Source organism: Poecilia reticulata, chromosome 7 (genome assembly GCF_904066995.2).
Source record: "Poecilia reticulata chromosome 7, P_reticulata-male-v2, whole genome shotgun sequence".
Lineage (NCBI taxonomy): Eukaryota > Metazoa > Chordata > Actinopteri > Cyprinodontiformes > Poeciliidae > Poecilia > Poecilia reticulata.
Window position 1 is genome coordinate 1,308,470 of NC_088836.1, and position 20,476 is coordinate 1,328,945.

General features: G+C 43.4%; 1 protein-coding gene across 5 annotated transcripts in view; it reads left to right on the plus strand.

The window, feature by feature from the left end:
* Nucleotides 1-20,476, plus strand: part of LOC103467108 (Ral GTPase activating protein non-catalytic subunit beta) — a 49,011-nt gene that overhangs the window by 3,928 nt on the left and 24,607 nt on the right. For 4 of the 5 annotated variants that reach the window (XM_081608561.1, XM_081608562.1, XM_081608563.1 and 1 more), the window contains exons 4-9: nucleotides 699-865; nucleotides 945-1,131; nucleotides 1,226-1,357; nucleotides 1,662-1,840; nucleotides 5,429-5,497; nucleotides 6,083-6,234. In XM_081608561.1, the coding sequence (XP_081464687.1) occupies nucleotides 699-865; nucleotides 945-1,131; nucleotides 1,226-1,357; nucleotides 1,662-1,840; nucleotides 5,429-5,497; nucleotides 6,083-6,234 (886 nt within the window). The remainder of the gene's footprint in view (nucleotides 1-698; nucleotides 866-944; nucleotides 1,132-1,225; nucleotides 1,358-1,661; nucleotides 1,841-5,428; nucleotides 5,498-6,082; nucleotides 6,235-20,476) is intronic. The other variant, XM_008413186.3, reaches the window with a different exon arrangement.

Here is a 20,476-nt window from a genome sequence, read left to right on the forward strand (position 1 = left end):
AGGGTCTGATAGAGGCGATCTCTGCCGCTGTCTGCATGTCGGTTCAGAGAGCCGCTGCTCTCTGAACCGACAGCAGGTTTCGTTGAATTCAACTGTAACCAAACAGGATCCGTTCATAATACGTTTGGTTTGTGATGTTCCAAAAGCACCATTGTGGTCAGTGTGATAATTTGACTCCTATACGAGTAACTATCCAGAGATCATCAGTATGAGCCGGTGTTTGGGGAAAAAAAAAAAAAAAAGTCAGACCCGACTTTGTGCAACGAACTTTTCTCCGCTGCTCACGAAGAATGATCGGTTTATTGCTCTTTTAATTCTGCATAATAGACTTGTAAAAGCGGGAGAAGGGGAGGGGGGTGTCAATATTTGCAGTGAAAATAGCTGATAAAACCTCCAAGTAGTTGTGAAGCATTTTGCGCTTGTGTAACTATGACAACACCGCGACTAGTCGACATCGACTTGACTATTATCATGATGTAGTCGACCTTAAAAAATATGTAGTCGTTCAACCCCTAATTGGTGCAGAGTTATTAAATGAATTAGTAATTCAGTACATTCATTCATTTCTGTCACTTCACTTATTTCTCTGTATTGGATCCGTATCGGCCGATACTAAACCTCGGTATTGGTATCGGAAGTGAAAAAAGTGGATCGGTGCTTCCTTGCTAATAATTTGATTTGTGTCTTTCTGTCCGCAGGCCTGAGCAGCACAGTCTGAACCACATCAGGCTCTGCCAGCAGGTTCTGACGGCAGTCCAAAAGCTGGCACGAGAGTCTGTCTCCATGGTGAGGGAAACCTGGGAGGTGCTGCTGCTCTTCCTGCTACGCATCAACGACACCTTGCTTGCTCCTCCATCGGTTGGCGGTAAGCCGCGCTCCAGCGTATTCATTCATTCGTTCCTTGTGAGCACCAATAGTAACCTAGCTTTGCTTCTTCCTTTTAGTGGGCGTAGCAGAGAAACTGGCAGATAAGCTGATGGCAGTTCTGTTTGAGGTGTGGCTTCTCGCATGCGCCCGCTGCTTTCCCACGCCGCCATATTGGAAGACCGCAAGGGAAATGCTGTCCAACTGGAGACATCATCCTCCTGTTGTAGAGCAGTGGAGCAGAGTAGCTTGCGCTCTGACTTCAAGGTAGGACTAAGAGGCAAGCAATAGAATGAGTTTGTGTAGTTTATTATTATTTATCTACTGTTAAAAAAATTCATATTTTCATTTCATAATCCAGGCTGCTGCGCTTTACTCACGGACCGTCCTTCCCACCTTTTAAAGTCTCAGATGAAGATGCCAACTTGATTCCAGTAGAGATGGACAACGACTGTGTGGCACAGACGTGGTATCGCTTTCTCCACATGATCGGGTGCATTTTACCGCCTCTGTATATTTTCATTCATCTAGAAAAATGACAGCTCTACCTGAGCAGGATGTTCGTCTGTTTTTAAGGGGAAGTGAAAGTTAGTTCCTCAAAAAATGTTTGAACTATAACCACATAAATAGTTTAAGCTTTTAACTCTGAGTGAATCCAACTGTCCTCCTGCCTTCTGGTTCATTCCTCCTCAGACAGTCATTGTCTCACTCACATGTTCAGTTATTTTTATTTTTTTAATTGGGATCTGTAAACTGTACCTAATCTTGAGTATGCCTCACATCTCGTTTGTTTCCAGTAACCCAGTGGATTTGAGCAACCCAGCCATAGTGAGCACCACTCCAAAGTTTCAAGAGCAGTTTTTGATCTCCAGTGGGATTCCTCATGAAGTAGTTCTGCACCCGTGTTTGAAACAGCTACCCCAGATCTTTTTCAGGGCCATGAGGGGCATCAGCTGTCTCGTGGATGCATTCCTAGGTAAGAGGATGCACAGACAAATGTCTCACATTGAAGCAAATCTGACATCAACAAAGGCTAAAAAAATGTCAGCTATACGCTATAAAGCACTAACCATAACAGTTCTTAACAGTGGAAAGGTGTGGATCATTCTTTATTAGTGTAAGATGTGGCTGTCATTACACAGATTCTCACATATCTCACATATCATATTGCAGTAGAAACTTACTTTAGTATTTTTAGTAAACCCTAGAAGTGTGCCGATCGATCAGCCGATTTCCATGAAAAAGTGTATGATCGGTGATCGCCGATCAGGGTTTCTTGTTGCCGATCACACAAACTGATCACCTGCATCTCATTTCGCAGCCTGCCTGTGCAGCTGGTCTCTTCTTTCCTTCACACTGCGCAAACGCACAGCAACAAATCTAAGCAATGTGTAACTATAACGCACTGAGTGACGGGGGAAGTTTGCGTGTTGCGGTGGAAAATTGAAGCACATGGGGTGAAGTACGTCAAAATGCATCAACACGACGAATCTAATATGGCATCAAAACAATGCCATACTTGACAGAGTTTGGCTATATTGAGACTCACTGCAGTAAAAAAGACATATGGAGGATCAGATAGCAGGTAAAGCAGCGCACAGCTACAAACACTCACCCGGATTAGCATAACGGTCAGAAAGCTAAACAAATAATAAGCTAAATTATTTAAGTCTTGAGCTGCGATGTAAGACGCTGGTTCTGCTCTCGCTGTTGAACCACTGCTACACGCTACAGGTAGTAATATTTCACAGACGGAGCGCCGCTTCTGCTCCACCTGGTAGTGACTCTCACACCGAACCTCTGCTTAAAGCTGCAGTATCCAACTTAAAAAAATTTATTTTACATGCGTATTAAAACTTTCGCTGTCCTAACATGAGACAAATAATCCCTGAAAAAATAATCAATTTCCGCTCTGTTCTGCATAATTACTCCGCTCAGTCAAAAACAGCCAATCAGAACTAGCAGTAATCAGCTAGCCGCCATGCTATCAGGAAGTTTTCATTCAGTAACTCAGGTGACTTAAGGTGGGTCTTTATTGTAATGGAACCTGTATTTGCCTTTGAATGTTAAGTTTTGTACGTGAATTTCTTTGGCAATGTTGAGAGGTTTTATTTTGACTCTGCATTATTTAGCGTCTTCAGAGCCTTCATATGTTTTCAGTCTGTTAAAGATAGTATTACCGATAGCAGTACAATTTGCACAATGCCTGTTTTATTTTGTTTTTTTCTTGGAAAAAGTTATTAAAAACAAGTTTTTGTCTAAATTAAGGTGAATTCATGGTTCCTTTTTCCACATAATGTAACCGGTAGTGCTTATGATTAAAAAAATAATAACTATGTGATCGGTATCGGTGATCGGCCCTCGTGGGTGATTAGAATCGGAATCGGCAGGAAAAAACCTGATCGGCACATCTCTAGTAAACCCTCATTATGTTGACACTAGTAGCAGTGGATAATGGACAGCATTATTAAAAAAACAAGAATAAAAATTGGTGAGGTGTTACCATAGTAACTTGCAGTGGTTTGCAGTGTTAACTGAAGAGTCAGTCGTTCCAACCCTAAAGCACTAACCATAAACATACGTTCTGCTAATGCTGAAGCAATACGCCAACACAGTATTTAGCAGAAGCAAATGCTAAATGCTAACTTCAATTCAAATGATATCTGCCCTTGAAAGATTGTAACCCCTGAAGCACTTAATTTGACCTGAAAATTGACATGTTCCATACTAACCTTAGGCATGATGTTTATGACATTCAGTTCTTCATTGTCTGTGTTTTATTTTGTTTCTTGTTGAAATAAAGTTATTGGGGGAAAAAGAGGGAATGTGAGGAGGGGAAGCAGGTCTTTAGCTGAGCAGCATAAGTTTGCCATTTTTTTCCCAAAACCATAATTGTATTTAAACCACTTTGAAAAATTGGTTGAATTTCTTTCATACCAACATGTTTTAAAATTCAAAGCTATATTGAACAGAACACCAGTGTTGTAGTACTCAAGACCGGTCTTGGTCTCGAGACCAGTTTTTGATGATCTCGGTCTCGTCTCGGTCTTGTCTTGGTCTCGGGCGCTGAGGACTCTGAATTTTATTTCAAGACCAGTCAAGATCGCAACTGTGGAAATATCACTAAACTTACAGCATACTGTCCAGTTTATTTGTTTATGTGTTTGCTTTAACAGGATGCAAAACATACCGATTAAAATCCAAGCAATAACGTGACTTACGAATTAAGTGTTTTCTGTTTCTCCCCCCACCCCTTCCACACTTTTCACTCGCATGCGGCTCTGAGACATGCGCAGTGGTTTCCTCTGAGCGGCAGAAGATGTCTGTCTAATCGTCAGTAATAGAATAGCGCTGCATAAATCATAAGAAATCCGATGGCAACAGCTAACTCAGCAGCGCTTCGCTTTCACAGATGGTAGGGACTACGTCTAACTTTTTTCGTCATTTAGAAAAGCAGCTCAAAGAAGTAAGCTCCATTGACGTGATGTTAGCAAAGCTAGCCGTACAGAGACACATAAGCATTTGTGATGAAAAAAAGTTGTCACTCACTGTGCTGGATTATTGTGCGGAGGTGTTGACCAACATGTCGCATATATGGGACAACACTGTGTCCAAAAGTCTGCAATATAGTGATGTGACATTCACGAACGATCCAATTCTTCTGAACGGCTCTTTACTAAGTAGATTGGACTGGAGCCTCACTGAGAGCCGTTCTTTGTTCTTGTAATGCTCTGCGTACACTGCAGTAGATATTATATACATTGGTATTTATTTAATTAGCAAATAATTAAAACACAAGAACAAAAGAGCTAGCAGAGCATGCGCATCGCTCTTTGATTGTTTTCGTTCAAAGTGGCAGCTGTAATGTATGCCATGGTGTCAGACTGCCTGGTTTCATGTAGCGGGAGAGAGAGAACAGTCACGGTGAGCACCTTGTGCTTGGTTACTTCTTGCTTGTTGCTCCTTCGTCAGTGTTCATAGTTGAGTGTTATTTACTGTCAGGTTCAATGCCTCAATTGCTATGTTTTATGGTGCAAACGGGTAGTTTCTGACATGAGCAATATGGGCAAGCACCCAGGGCGTTATCTTTTTAGGGATGGCAAAGCAGAACAACGAGTGTTTTTATGGGAATGTGGATCTTTCAGATCAATTTGAGAAGCAATTTTGATCATATTCCACATTTTATCGTGTCATGTAGAGCTGGTCTTGGTCTTGACTTGGTCTCGGACCCTAAAAGTCTTGGTCTCGTCTCGGTCTCGATACACTCTGGTCTTTGTCTTGTCTTGGTCTTGGGTTAGGTGGTCTTGACTACAACACTGGCAAACACTACATTACATTGAACAAAAGTGGTTTTATGGGAAGCTAAGCATGGAAACAACAAACAGACCAAAACATTGACTCTATTTTGATCATGAAAGTAAATCTGAACATTAAATTTTTTTGTCCCTTCCTTTTTTTGATTTTGTCACGACCTCTCGGTGAGAGGAAGATGGAGGGTTCTAAACAATGTCAGCCACATTTCAGGAGAAACATGTCAGCATGTACTTTTCTCTTCACACTGTAGGTGTCTCTGTTGAAAAGAGAGACGTACGCGAGAGGGCGTTCTCTTTTTGTCCCCTGCCACTCTCTCATGGTACACTCATCAGCTGATGCATCATTTAATGAGACATGATGGACATGTGGTTTGTTTTTTGCGGTGATCGTGTTAAAGGTCCAGTGTGTAGGATGTAGCAATCAAAATAAATGAATAAAATGACCACCAAAATGTTGTATAGTTGCTCTGGAGCTTAGAGATTTCTGGGCTTCTCTAGTACAAAAGAGTGATTTGATTATTTTATTTTAAAGCAAAATATTGACCTGCATGTTCGTTTATATAATATATATTGCATCTTTGCACCTAGATTGGCATTAACGTTGCACACTGGAACTTTAAGAACTGTAGGTTTTGCTGCTAAGCAAACGGTATCTCACAGATAGACTAAACTACCAGATCATCAACAGGGGACTACTCCGGTCTTAAAGTGTCAATCATTATCAGTGCATTTCCAATCTTGGTGATTCACATCTAACCATTCTAACGCATGTCTACCAATGAAGATGGGCTTTGATTAAGTCTCTTACCCCAAATCATTTTCTCTTTTCTCATCATTTGCCTGGAATGCTGATTAGAGAGTGAACAGGTTTTGCCTCCATGGTGACACTGATTTCTTATTCACAGGTATATCACGACCCCGGGCGGACAGTGCCCCGCCCACCCCAGTGAACAGATTGAGTATGTCTCCGCCCCCCTCCGTTGCCAACACTACACCACCACACAGCCGCAAACAGCGGCATGCGGTGGTCACGAAAACCACCAGCAAGAGCTCAACTGTAAGTCTGACTGTTACACACAGCCATAACATACAGTTGGGTTATGCTAGGGGAGTCCAACCAATCCTAGATCTATGGGCTGAGCCTGACCCAGAATGTGGGCCGAATCGGGCCAGAATATTAGCTTGATTGTCGGGCTCGGGCTTTTGAGGCGCTTTTAATAAACGTGCAATACATTCAAGAGAAAATCAAACCAGAACTCACAAGATAAAGTTGTGTTAACCTGCTGATTATAGTGTAAATAGAGGAGTAGCTAGCTTAACCTGTTGAAGAAATGAAGAAAGTAAGCAGGGTGCAGAAGTTAATCATTCTGTAACAAGCACAGTGCATGCACACCCTGCTCCGCTCCTATCAATCACACATCCCAGATGATTTGACCTTTTCTCACTGGCAGCTTTTGTTAGCTAGAAGATGCTAAACAAAAGCTAGAAACAGGAGAAGATGCACTGCTTGCTCAAATAGTCTAAAAATGAAAGCAGTAGAATCACAGATAAAATATGTTGGGTTACTTTAGGCCAAAGGTTCCCAAACTGTGGGGGCGCGCCCCCTAGGGGGCGCGGCAAGCCGTCTGGATGAAAAAAGAAAAACATGAACGCTGTATGCGCTGGGTTTTTACCTTAGCACTGCCAACTCTCTGTTATTCCTCTGTCAATTTGATACAGTAGGGGCTTCCACACTTCCCATATCTGTGTCCTTTGTCATTTTTATCATTAGTTAACTGTTTAATCCGTTGTTAACATGTGGTATCCTGTTTTTCCGAGCCGCCTTTAAGCGCAACATAAGCGCTAAGACACTCGCGCTGGGTTTACACCTGTGCGGCGGTGAAGGAGACCTGCTGCTGCTGTGCAGAGCTACGCAAGTGTTAAAATCATGGCAGCAAACCATTCATTCATTCATTCATTCATTCATTCATTCATTCATTCATTCATTCATTCATTCATTCATTCTCTCTCTGCCGCTTATCCGGGGTCGGGTCGCGGGGGCAGCAGCTTCAGAAGGGAGGCCCAGACTTCCCTCTCCCCAGCCACTTCTTCCAGCTCCTCCGGGGGAACCCAAGGTGTTCCCAGACCAGCCGAGAGACATAGTCCCTCCAGCGTGTCCTGGGTCTTCCCCGAGGCCTCCTCCCGGTGGGATGTGCCCGGAACACCTCACCAGGGAGGTGTCCAGGAGGCATCCTGACCAGATGCCAGAGCCACCTCAACTGGCTCCTCTCGACGTGGAGGAGCAGCAGCTCTACTCTGAGTCCCTCCCGGATGACCGAGCTTCTCACCCTATCTCTAAGGGAGAGCCTTACTGTATTCATTCTTTCGGGCATGCCCCAAAGCTCATGACCATAGATGAGGGTGGGAACGTAGATCTACCGGTAAGTCGAGAGCTTCGCTTTTTGGCTCAGCTCTCTCTTCACCATGACGGACCGGAACAGCGCCCGCTTCACGGCAGACGCTGCCCCAATCCGCCTGTTGATCTCCCGCTCCCTTTGTCCCTCATTCGTGAACAAGATCCCAAGATACTTAAACTCCTCCACTTGAGGCAGGACGACCCCCCTGACCCGGAGAATGCACTCTACCCTTTTCCGACTCAAGACCATGGCCTCAGATTTGGAGGCACTGAGCCTCATCTCGGCTGCTTCACACTTGGCTGCGAACCGCTCCAGTGAGAGCTGCAGATCACGACTTGATGAAGCCAACAGGACCACATCATCCGCAAAAAGCAGAGATGTGATCCAAAGGCCACCAAAAAGGATCCCCTCAACACCTCGGCTGCACCTGGAAATTCTGTCCATGAAAGTAATGAACAGAATCAGTGACAAAGGGCAGCCTTGGCGGAGTCCAACTCTCACCGGAAACGAGCCCGACTTACTGTCGGCAATGCGGACCAGACTCTGACACCTGTCATCAGGGGCGCAGTATAGGGGGGAAAAGTGATGACACTTCTAGGGGCACTGACCAACAGGGGGAAGACCACAATTTAATTATTTATTTTTTGTTCATAGAAATAAAAATAAAATAAAATAAAAAAATTCTGGGCCCTGTCAATTACATAATTAATCATACTGGATTTTCAAAGACTGTTTTTAGCAGTAAAAATTTTATGTTCCCATTCCCAGATCAAAAAACACACATTTGCCCTGAACCCCACTATCTGCGTTAAATGGTTTGTTCCTGCTTGGAGCGCTTCAGTGTGATGCTGTTCAGCTGCAGTCAGTGGAAGATACAATGATTGTGGCAGTTACTATGCTGCTAAGATAAGTTATAAAATCCGGTTTTCCAAAAAAAAAAGAGAGAGGGAGAGAAAGAAAAAGACAAGAGTGTTAATTTATAACCCTGTTTTTCTCCAAGAGAGGTGGGTAGACTGTGTGAGATTATCAACCATTTAGCATAGTTAGCTTAGCTACAAACTACTGATTACCTCCATTTCACTAGCATTTAATGAATTAAGCAGCTAGCATAGCACAGAGCTGTGCAGATTCAAAGTGTGAATGCTCAGTTTAATTAGCATAGCTACCAATGACGGCAGATAAACAGTTTCTTGTAATAAGTTGTTTCGTACTAATTCTGATTGGTTTTGATCAGATTGGTGCATTACTTTAACCAGTAATAGTAATTCAGGAAGGAGATGGAGGAAATTGTTTTCACAGATCATTTGTCTCATAAACTGCTACGACATCGTGACAGTTTTAACAAATATGGAGAAAACATATTTTTTATTAAAGTTATGTACTGCAGCTTGAATAAAATGCAACTACATAGAATTTTTTACAAGTCTGGATTGCTTTATGTGTAGTTGCATGTTGCTTTTGAGTGTTGCTTATGGGGAGAGATTTTGGTAATCTAAAACTAATAGAAAAAAAATTAAGCAACCTACTTGCATACTGGATGTGGACTGTTGAATGTTAAATTCATGAGCAGTAAATATTGTGCTAATTATTAGTATTGAACCAAAGAAAGCAAGGCAGATGCAGGCCTTTAAAATTGTGATGCTTTTTATGGGTCAAATAGACTTAAAAAATTGTAACAGCAGCTGTGCAGGGGGGCCCAAACAAATTTTTTGTCAGGGGGCCCAAGATTCCTGGCAGCACCCGTGCCGGTCATACAGAGACCTGACAGCCCATATCAAAGGGTCCGGTACCCCATACTCCCGGAGAGCCCCCAGAAGGCCCCCCTAGGGACACGGTTGAACGCCTTCTCCAAGTCCACAAAACACATGTAGACTGGTTGGGCGAACTCCCATGCACCCTCCAGGACCATGCCGGGGGTGTAGAGCCGGTCCAGTGTTCCAGGACGAAAACCACACTGCTCTTCCTGAATCCGAGGTTCGACTATCCGACGGACCCTCCTCTCCACCGAGGAGCTTTTTGACCACCTCGGCGACCTCGTCCCCAGAGATTGGAGAGCCCAACCCAGAGTCCCCAGGCTCAGCTTCCTCAACAGAAGGCATGTTGGTGGGATTGAGGAGGTCTTCAAAGTATTCCGCCCACTGGCCCACAACGTCCCGAGTCGAGGTCAGCAGCAGACCATCCCCACTATAAACAGTGTTGGTGCTGCACTGCTTCCCTCTCCTGAGACGCCGGATGGTGGACCAGAATCGCCTCGAAGCCGTACGGGAGTCTTTCTCCATGGTCTCTCCAAACTCCTCACAAGTCCGAGTTTTTGCCTCAGCGACCACCCGAGCCGCATGCCGCTTCACCTGCCGGTACCCATCAGCTGCTTCTGGAGTCCCACAGGCCAAAAAGGCCCGATAGGACTCCTTCTTCAGCCTGATAGCATCCCTTACCAACGGGTTCAAGGGTTGCCGCCGCGACAGGCACCGACTACCTTGCAACGCCGATAGCTTGCAGTTCCGATAAGCCACCTCGGCAATGAAGGCACGGAACATGGTCCACTCAGACTCAATGTCTCCCACCTTCCCCGGAACGTTTTCGAAGTTCTGCCGTAGATGGGTGTTAAAGCTCCGTCTCACAGGGGACTCTGCCAGACGTTCCCAGCAGACCCTCACAACACGTTTTGGCCTGCCAGGTCTGACCGGCTTCCTCCCCCGTCACCTGAGTCAACTCACCACCAGTGTAGCAGCTCCCCAGCACTTGAATTAATTTGCGCGGTCTCGACGGGTGATTTTCAAGGTTTATTTTCTTTGATGCGGATCATCAGTTACCACACCCATCTCAGTCATCTCAAGACCATGTAGAAGATCATCTTCTACAAATGGATTTAAATGTGGAACAGAGGGCTGGAATGTGGAAGAATCTGTCCTCTTTTTAACAGCTTCATCTCTGAGCCAAAGGCTTGTTCTTGTACAAGTTTCACCACTGATTTCACAGCATCCTCACGTTCTTCAACACTTACCACATTTGAATAACATTTGTTTCTGTGTCCAAGTCTTTTGATTCTGGCTATTACTTTAATCAGTGTTGACCAGGAATAAAATCTAGTGAAACGTTCCAGAAAATCTGCAGTCTCATCTGTTGTTGTCACAAATGTCTGAACAGTTTTAACCTCTGGGTCACCAACTAACAGATTAGGGCAAGATTTAAATTCCCTTTTTATCTCCCTTTTCCACAAAAATTCAGGACCCGTTAGCCAGTTAGTTGTTAAAATCTCAGAGGCACACAGCCCTTTTGACGCATGATCTGCTGGATTTTCAGTGGCGTCAACATGATCCCATTGATTTGGATTTGTGTTCTCTCTGATTATCTGGACCTGATTTGCCACAAATACATGAAACCGTCGTGCTTCATTATTAATATATGACACTGGTTGTGAATATGTCCAGAAAACTGCATCTATCTTCATATCAAGCTCTGATTTTAACAGCACACTCAACCTAGCAGCAACCACTGCAGCTGAAAGCCTGAAACGAGAAAGGGTTATAATCTTCAAAGGAGCCACTCTGGCTTTAGCCATGATCAAAACACCATGGATTTCACCTTTGTCATTCTCATATCTGCGATAGGAGCATGCACCATATGCTAAGCTGCTAGCATCTGAAAAGTGGTGTAGTTCTGTTTTAACAATGTTTCCAAATCCTTGTGGATGATAACATCTTTGTATCATTAATCTTTCCACATCCTGAAGGCTGAACTTCCACTTCTCCCACCGTATGCAAGTCTTCAGGCAGAGAGTCATCCCACCCAATACTTCTGCGGCACAGATCTTGTAAAATGCATTTTCCATTCATAATGAATGGGAAAAGAAATCCCAGTGGATCATACAGAGAGGCTATTACTGACAAAATACCACGGCGTGTATCAGGTTTGTCCCTCAGATCAATGTGAAAACCCAAACAATCAGTTTTGACATGCCATCGCATGCCATCGTATGTTCAGTAAGCGCCAAGTCAGGCTTGAGATCAGCAGAAACCACACTTGTGGCTCTCTCAGATGGATTCACACAACCTAGGGCTTCAGATCTATTGGAATTAAATTTGCGGAGTCTCAAACCACCTTCTTTGCACAGTTTCTATGCTTCAGTTATTAGTTTGGTGGCATCATTAGCTGTAGGGACACTTATTAACCCATCATCAACATAAAAATTATTCTCCATAAATGCTGCTGCAGCTGGAAACTTTGACTTCTGCTGTTGTGCCAAATATTTCAGACCAAAATTAGCACAGCCTGGAGAGGAGGCAGCACCAAAAAGGTGAACCCTTCATTTGATATTCTTTAGGCTCGCTCTCCAAATCTCCTTGCTCCCACCATAGGAACCTGAGGTAACAACGATGCTTTGATGCAACATAAAACTGGTGGAACATCCTTTCAATGTCACAAATAATGGCAACAGCTTCTTTTCTGAAACGCAGAAGGATTCCAATTAAAGAGTTTATCAAATCTGGACCAGTCAACAAGGTATCATTCAAAGAAGTACCACGAAATTTAGCTGAGCAGTCAAACACCACTCTTAACTTATCTGCTTTCTTTGAATGATACACCCCATGATGAGGTAAGTACCACTCACAATCATTGGCATTTGCCTCAGGAGCTAGTTCAGCATCACCACAGCTAATGATAGACTCCATAAATGTTTTGTAATGATTGTAGAACTGATTATTTCTCTTTAATCTTCTCTTCAGATGTTGTAAACGAACTGTAGCCAGCCTCTTATTGTTTGGCAACACAGAAAGGTAGGGTGTTTTAAATGGAAGGGGCATCTCCAAATTACCATCATCTTTCTGTATAATATTTTCACTCAGAAGTTGTATAAACTGAATGTCATCTTGAGAAATGCATTTTCCTTCTGGGCCCTTTTCATTGAAATCCAACTCTAGAGCTTTTAAAAGATGAGAAGTAAATGGAGCTGGCATTTCTTTCACCATCACTCATTGTACAAATCTTTGGTTACCTTGCAGATCTAAATGTGGATTAGCTGCCCCAATAATACTCCAACCAAGAGCAGTTTTCTGAGCAAAAGGGTCATTTTCCCCACCACCAACTTCCAAGGGAGCCTGTTACGACTGGCTCAAGGTCATAACAAAAACGAAAGACCATGCCGTGGTTAAAGTGCATACAAATGAATATTTATTAACAAAAACGACAATGGATTGTGGATATCAGTATCAGTGGTGTAATGCAAAGGCTTGGATGTGTTGTATGAGTGCATATGGAAGTGTTGAGGTGCCAAAACAAAGACAAACTCAAAAGGAGGGGAGCTGAGGCCTGGCAACCAAACATCACAAGCGTCAAGCAGCAGAGTGGATGCTGAAGGCAACCCAGAAGACAGAGACAGTCAGGTTCAAGTACTTTGCGCTCCAAATGAACAAATCAGCAGCACCTGTAAAGGGGAGGAGCCCAAAGACAGATAAGACCTGCAACCCAGGCCCACAAGGCCCAGGGCCGTAACAGAGCCAAAGCAGAAGGACAGTCAAACCCAATGAGTAAACCTACTTCACAGGCTTGTAAAGCAGGCATTTTGCCAGCCAGATGTTTAAGGTGAGGCCACTGTAATGCTGTACTTCTACTTGGTATGCAAGATGTATCAACAGGAATGAAGTCATGTGTGTATGCTTGCCGCCACCATATACAATTCTCAGAGAAAAACTCCGAACCTGCAAGTCAGACACAATTTGACTTGAAACAGGTGTATCAACAGAAACCATGGTACTAAGTTTTAGCTGTACTGGTTTTGTTTCAACAGTCAAGTTTTTCACAAGATCTTATAAAACAAATGAGGAGTCACTCTGAGTTTCAAGGAGTGCATAAGTAAGTATTTCCTTCCCAGGATCCTTCACAGAGGACAAAAAACTGGAACAATACTTGATGTTGCAGAAATTTTTCGGGTGAGTGCATGAGACAAAACACTGCGAGAAACCTGAGGCGTTTCTTCTGGAGAGATGGAACCCTGCTGAGCAGCATCCTGAGATCTCACTCCTCTCCTGGTGCAAACAAGTAGGATGATGTCTACACTCTCCACAAACATGGCGCGTTTTACAATCTTTCAATAAATGGCCCTTTCTCAAGCATTCAAAACAAAGATGGTTCTGATGTATAAATGACCTTTTGTCTTCCATTGATTTAACTGCAAATTTAGGGCATTTAGCAACACTGTGCGACATGTCTGTACAAACCAAAAAAGGCAGTTGAGATTTCAGAACATGAACAGTTTCTTGTTTCTTGAACTACATACTGGTACTAAGAGCCTTTGCTTCCCTGGAAAGATCATTTGAAGAAGTTCTAGACTTTAACAAAAATGGAGAAGCAATAGGATTACATGCTATGCGTGCTTCCTTTTATATGAATCTAGAAAAACATTCAAAAGATGGATGTTCCCCACATGCATCAAGTACTTCAACAACAACTCTATTCCATTTACATACAACCCAGTCTGGTAACTTCTTCAACATCTTATGATTTTCTTCACAATCATTTAAGATGGACAGTCCTTTTACTTGAGGCATAGCCTCTTCACAACTTTTCAAAAAGTCTGCAAAATCTCTGAGAGACAGTGGACCATTTGGTGCAATCTTTGGCCATGACTTAAGTTTATCCCTAAATGCTTTCTGAATTACAAATGGTGTTGTTGCGCAACACCTACCCCCCCTTCTCTCTCTTTCTACTTCCTCTTCTGAGAGGAGGGAGATGTTGCAGCCAGCTCTCCATCTAACGGGTGAATTGAGTTTTCTAAATCTGATGGGATTTACCCTGGTCAGAACTGAGTAAACTCTGTTTAAGCTGGCATCGAGAAAGACTAGCCTGGTTTCTAACGACCTCCATCCATCTGGACATCTGTCCCACCCTTCTTCACCCTGTAAATTAACCAGATTGAGCAGCCTGCAATCCAGTAGTTTCACAGAGCACACCTGTTAACGGTTGCTCTTTCTCTTTTTTACAACTTGCCCTTGTTACTGAACCAGGTTGGTTTTAGTGACTCGTGCGAGTCCCAAGGGTGTTTTAGTTTTGGCTAAAAGCAACCTATAAAACATTTTCCACTTTTCCCTCCCAGAATCAAACTTCATAGCTATTTTACAACCATCAAAGAACTTTAAGGTGACTCATTAATTGAATGTCCACAACCTCTTTTAGATTTTCTTAATGCTAATTATTTTATGAGTAAGGCAATTTTACAAGAGTCAGTACAGCTTAATTCAGTAGCGGAAATAATCAAATAAGTAAAATCAATAATCTAACCTATCTTTCCCTAATGCTGACACTGAGAACTAAAAGAGGGAAACTTTGAGAGAGACGGACGGATTTTGGCATCTTGAACCCCAGAACTGGCCTGATGATAAAGAAGGTGTTGCAGCAGCAGGAGGCTCCCAGTACAGGAAGAATACTGACTTAGAGCGGCAGGTCTCGGGCCTCAAGTGACTTCCTCATGCGTGAAGCAGTCCTCAGCTTCTTGTCTTGCAGCTCTGTAGCTCCTTTTTCCTCTGACCACGGAACCTTCCTCTTTGCCTTTGTTCTTTGCCTTTATCTTCATCTTTGCCTTGGTCTTTGTCTTTGGGGTCTAAACCCAGCTGTTGAGAGAAGTGCGATTTGAAGCCACATGTTGCGGGGCTAACGGGTTGGTCCCCATGTGCAGAACAGTCTTCGGCTCTGTGGCCCCGGCTCTTCTTCAGCTGCAGAGTTCTTTGTCCATCTCCGTCTTGGCTCGAAGCTGCCTGAAGGATCCAACCAACGATTCCTCTTTTGTACCCACCTTATAAAGGGTTTATCCACCTTTTGTTGCATTTGCATTGGCTAGCTTTGTTGCTGTGCCTCTCATTGGCTGACTGCTTGGACAGATGATCTCATATCCATCACCTTGGAGACCTCAAGACCTGATGTCTGTTTCAATGATCCCCGAATTGCTCAACAGTCCTCCTACGTCTGTTGCCTGCCCAACCTTTTCTTAGGAAAGTTAAAGTTTAGCAATAAGGCCTTGGTTACCTCTGCTCTCCTATCAGTTCCTCTTTCCCCCTGACCTTTCACCTACTATCTACTTTCAACACAACATCAGTGACCTTTAATTACAGTTACACATTTTACACCATTTCAATTTCAATGTCAAAATCACATTTATAACCTTTTAGTTTCTCTGGTTTAACATTCATTTATGTTATAATAACCTATTAGTAACTCTTATTATAATCATAATGTGAGACATTTCTGAAAAGAAAACAATAATAATCAATTACTCTTAATTATTTGATACCATTACTTGTTTCATCTGTAAGTACTTCCACAAGTGTAAGAGTAAGTTTAAATATTCTTATAATCAAACCAACATCAACCACTGGTTAAACCAATATTAATTTTTGCCCAATTATTATTATTAATTTAAGTATTTCACTCTGGGTTTTATCCAATTACTCAACATGTTTAGATTTTATTCTTTAAACCTTTAATGCTTTAAAATAAGGAATGGTCAGAACTATTTTTATACTGATGCAGGCTGGAAACTTCCCCTTTCTTCAGGAAACCTGCTCTTCCTGTTTCATGACTCTCTTTCTGCCTGACTATGATTTTTTATGATTAAAAAGTAGAATTAAAGCAAAGTTTGCAGGACACAATAGCAATACACACAACCAGATTAATTTTATTACTGTCCTACTCTACTGTTGGGTCTTGTGTCACCTGTGTACTCAATTGTAAAGGTAACTTTATTCATTGTTATTATTAAACTAAATCTCCAGCATGGGGAAGTGGGATGAGCTCCACTTTTCTTGACACCCCCTCCTCGAGGTCAGACCTTTCACATGCTGGGAACCCAACACCCTCCTGCAGGTCTGCGTCCTCATCCCCTTGAAAGAGAAGATGGCCGTCTGGGATGTGAAGAACCTCCATCGTCACCAAGGCCCAGCAATCTGGGATGTGAAGATTCAGATCCTCAGTTGTCACCAAGGGCTCAGCAGTCTTCAAAACTCCACTGCTCTTTGACACCCCCTCCTTGGAGTTTTGATGTCTCTCAGGAAGTGACGAATGTCGAAGAGAACCCAGGTCGCTCTGATCCTTTAACAGTGACAAAAAAATCCTCCGCTGGATGAACTGTCGGTTCTTCAGGATGTGGAAGATTCCTTAGGGACAGGTTGATGGGCTGACGCAAAAAGCCTCAAAAAAAAAAAAAAAAAAAAAAGTTTAGCAGAGCAAAGCAAAATGCATAAGCAGCATGACGCTTTATCCATAATCATAATCCTTTTCCGCCGCTGGGGTCGTTAAAGGGGTACTGGAGTTGTCGGAGGCAACAGGAAATGTCCAATTTTAAAACTGCAGCGTTTTGGCCTCCTCATCAAAACTTACAGCGCTGAATATCCAGGATAGGTGTTCTGAACATCAGGATGAAACAGTTGCCAGGGCCTGGGAGGGAAGTGTTGACCCTTTCCAGGTTGAAGTTTGATGAGGAAGAAAAACAAACAAAACAGTTATTCTTTTAGATGCACTCCGTGTAGTCCACAGGTTGCTTCAAAGTGTTAGGTGTGACTTCAACACTTTGTTGCAGGATTGATCTTGGTGGTGGTCTATGTCGCCACTCCTTCCTCACGACTTCAGTCCTTTTTCCAGTTTAATCCATCCATTTGTGACAGGAGTTTTTCTTTAGCATAATCCAATTTCTTCAGGGCCCTCCCAGTCCTAAGCCTTGAAGTTGTTCTTTGAATGGCAATCATCCTGTAATATCAATCAATCAATCAAATTTTATTTGTATAGCACATTTCAGCAGCAAGGCATTTCAAAGTGCTAATAGTGGCCAGTCTAACACAGGATGACATGGTGCTTGATTCTTGCAATGTTCTGGTTCGCTGTAGCTAAGAACTGGCTTGAGCACTGACCTCGTGGACCCCTTTCTTCATAAGTAGTACTGTTTTACAGTGCAGTACTTGCTTCACAAAATCCATTCTGTTGAACTTCAGCTTGATCACCGTGGCTGTCAGCCGATCTTGAGCTTTAATCCAAACTTTCTGCCCTGTTTTCAATGACCTTTCCCTCTCTGGGCAAAAAGGAGAAGTGCCTTCTCCTCCCTGCTTTCCGTGCCGTGAATGGAGTTCCTCTGCAAGGGAAGACCTGCTCTTCTACAGCTGTCACTGTTACACCATGTCCATCAGCACCAAGAGCTACTCCTCACCTCTCTTTTCTGTTATCCAGGGGGTCTCCTACATCCATGCAGACTGAACCCCTGGGTAATGTGCTCTTGATGAACTACCCTTCCATCCGCTGCCCTGGGAGCCCTGCGTATGGACCACATACTCAGTCCCGCAGCTGCATCGGATGGTCTGAAGGGGATGTCCAAAGGTTTTGTTCCACCAGTTCCTCACGTGTAGGTTGTACGCCTGCATGTTCTAGGGCCTCATGCACGCCTCGCACGACCCCATACACGTGCTCTTCTGGAACCTCCCTTCCCTTGGGAGTACTGTCCCACTTCTCGATTCCGACAAAGACAACCTTCCTTTGCTGGACATAGCTGTCCACCTCATCGTCCCCACACCAATGAGCTCCCTCATGCGTGTGCGCTCTCTGATACTTGACCTTGAGCTCCAGATGCATTTCACCACTTCCTTGTGGAATTGCTTGCATCTTCTGGACGTACGACCGCGCATCGTCCTCAACTTCCTGTTTGTCTTTGTCCTCGAGTTGCTTGTCCCCAAAGCCTCTCTTAGTACTTCAGAGCAGCGATGGGTCCAAGCGGCTTTGGCTACTAGCTTCACTGATTGACGTGGTCAATTGTCCTCAGTAAAACTCCCCTCACCCACACGCCGTGCAGTTACTGCGAGGGTGGTGACTGACGGCCTTTCAGTCACCGACAACTCTACTGTTTCAATGGGTTTCCATATATCTCCTGAACTGACCAAGCACCTTCATATGCGTCCTTGGAGCTTCTGTACAAGAAACCTTCTACAGCCTTCTGGATTTCTCCAGAGAGAACTTTTCAGATACATTTTTTTCCCCAGCAGAGATGGATTTTGAATCAGTTAAAGTTGTAAAGGATATCTTAAAGTCCACAAATTTCAAAGGGTCACCTGAGAATATGACAGGTACAGGAACAGGAAGGCGACTTCAACTTAACGAGCTCGTTAAGGCTTCAGCCAAGTTTAAAGCAGGAATCTCAGAGCAAACTTGAGGTGGTAGAATTGATGCAGCCCTTGCAGTTGACTTTCTTTGGCTTTTTAAAGGTTGCACTGATTTAACTTCAGGCTTAGAATCAAGATTTTCCCCTTTCTCACCATCCTCAAGTCTGCTATTAACATCAACCCGAGCTGCAGCCATTTTAACTTCCATATCTGTTTCCATTACCTTTAACTTGCTCTTCTTCTCAAGTTGCTGCAGCACTTCAGCCTCCTTCTGCTTCATTTCTGCCATAATCTGGGACTCATGATATTTCCACTCACATTCAAGTTTACTGACTTTAGCATGTTGAGCTTCAATCTCCAACATGGATCTAACTTGAAAATTTTTGGCCACAAGATTAGCTTCTGCCATTACCCGCTCTTGAGAAACTTTGGAGCTGGTAGTTGATGAACCACATGTACATGAAGAACTTTCAGTAAAGGCATCTCCAAAAACAGACTGATATTCATCTCTATTTAAGATTTCTCGCACCCTTTCCTTTTCAACTTCTTGATTAAATTTCTCTTCAACAATATTCCCTTCCAAACGCTTACACACAAGATCATAAATCTCATTTGTTAATATAGTACAGGCATCTAGTTTCTGCACAATATCTGGAGTATTTAAAGAATTACGTTGAAGAAACTCATTCTGTTTCACTTTATCTAGACCGTTTTGGACTTGCTGATTTATTTCACCAAATTCTCCTGAGAGCAGAAACTTTTTAATTTCTTCCTGGCTTCTCTGGCAATTTGTTTCCAAGATACATAATATTTAAGAAATGCCTTTGTTTGTTTTGCAGATTCTGCTTCTCTGTACTGCTCTTCTTTTTCAGTTAACTTTCTTGTGTGAGGACCTGAAACCAACTCTTGTCCTTTTGGCTTTACTTCAGCACACAAATCTTCAGCAGAAAGTCCTTTTTCACTTGGCAGTGACATCTTAACTCTTTACAATGACCTAAACTTTACAGTGAAATTAAACCCACATTCAAAGATACTTGCAAAAAACACCATTCCAATATTTTCTTTTTTTTTCTTTTTTTAATTACATCTGTAACATCCTTTATTTAGAAAATTCATTTTAAATAATTTATAATAAATGGTCTACAAATTTGAATAATTTAAACTTATTTTAATGGCTCACTATCCATTACAACCAGGTAGTGGTTAGTGGACAGCTCCGCACCTCTCTTCACTCGAGTGTCCAAGACATACGGTCACAGATCCGATGATACGATGACAGCCGATCATCGAACTGCAGCCTAGGGTGTTCTGGTGCCAACTGCACATATGGACACCCTTATGCCTGAACATGGTGTTCGTTATGGACATTTCGTAACAAGCACAGAAGTCCAACAACAGAACACCACTCGAGTTCAGATCGGGGGGGCCGTTCCTCCCAACCACGCCCCTCCAGGTCTCACTGTCATTGCCCACGTGAGCGTTGAAGTCCCCCAGTAGAACAAGGGAGTCCCAAGGAGGGGCACTCTCCAGTACCCCCTCTAAGGACTCCATGAAGGGTTGGTAATCTGAACTGTTGTTCGGCCTGTAAGCACAAACAACAGTCAGAACCCGTCCCCCCACCTGTAAGCGGATGGACGCTACCCTCTCGTTCACCGGGGTGAACCCCAACGTACAGGTGCCAAGATGGGGGACATAAAGTATTCCCACTCCTGCCCGGCGCCTCTCACCGTGGGCAACTCCAGAGTGGAAGTATGAAAGAAAGTATGGAAGT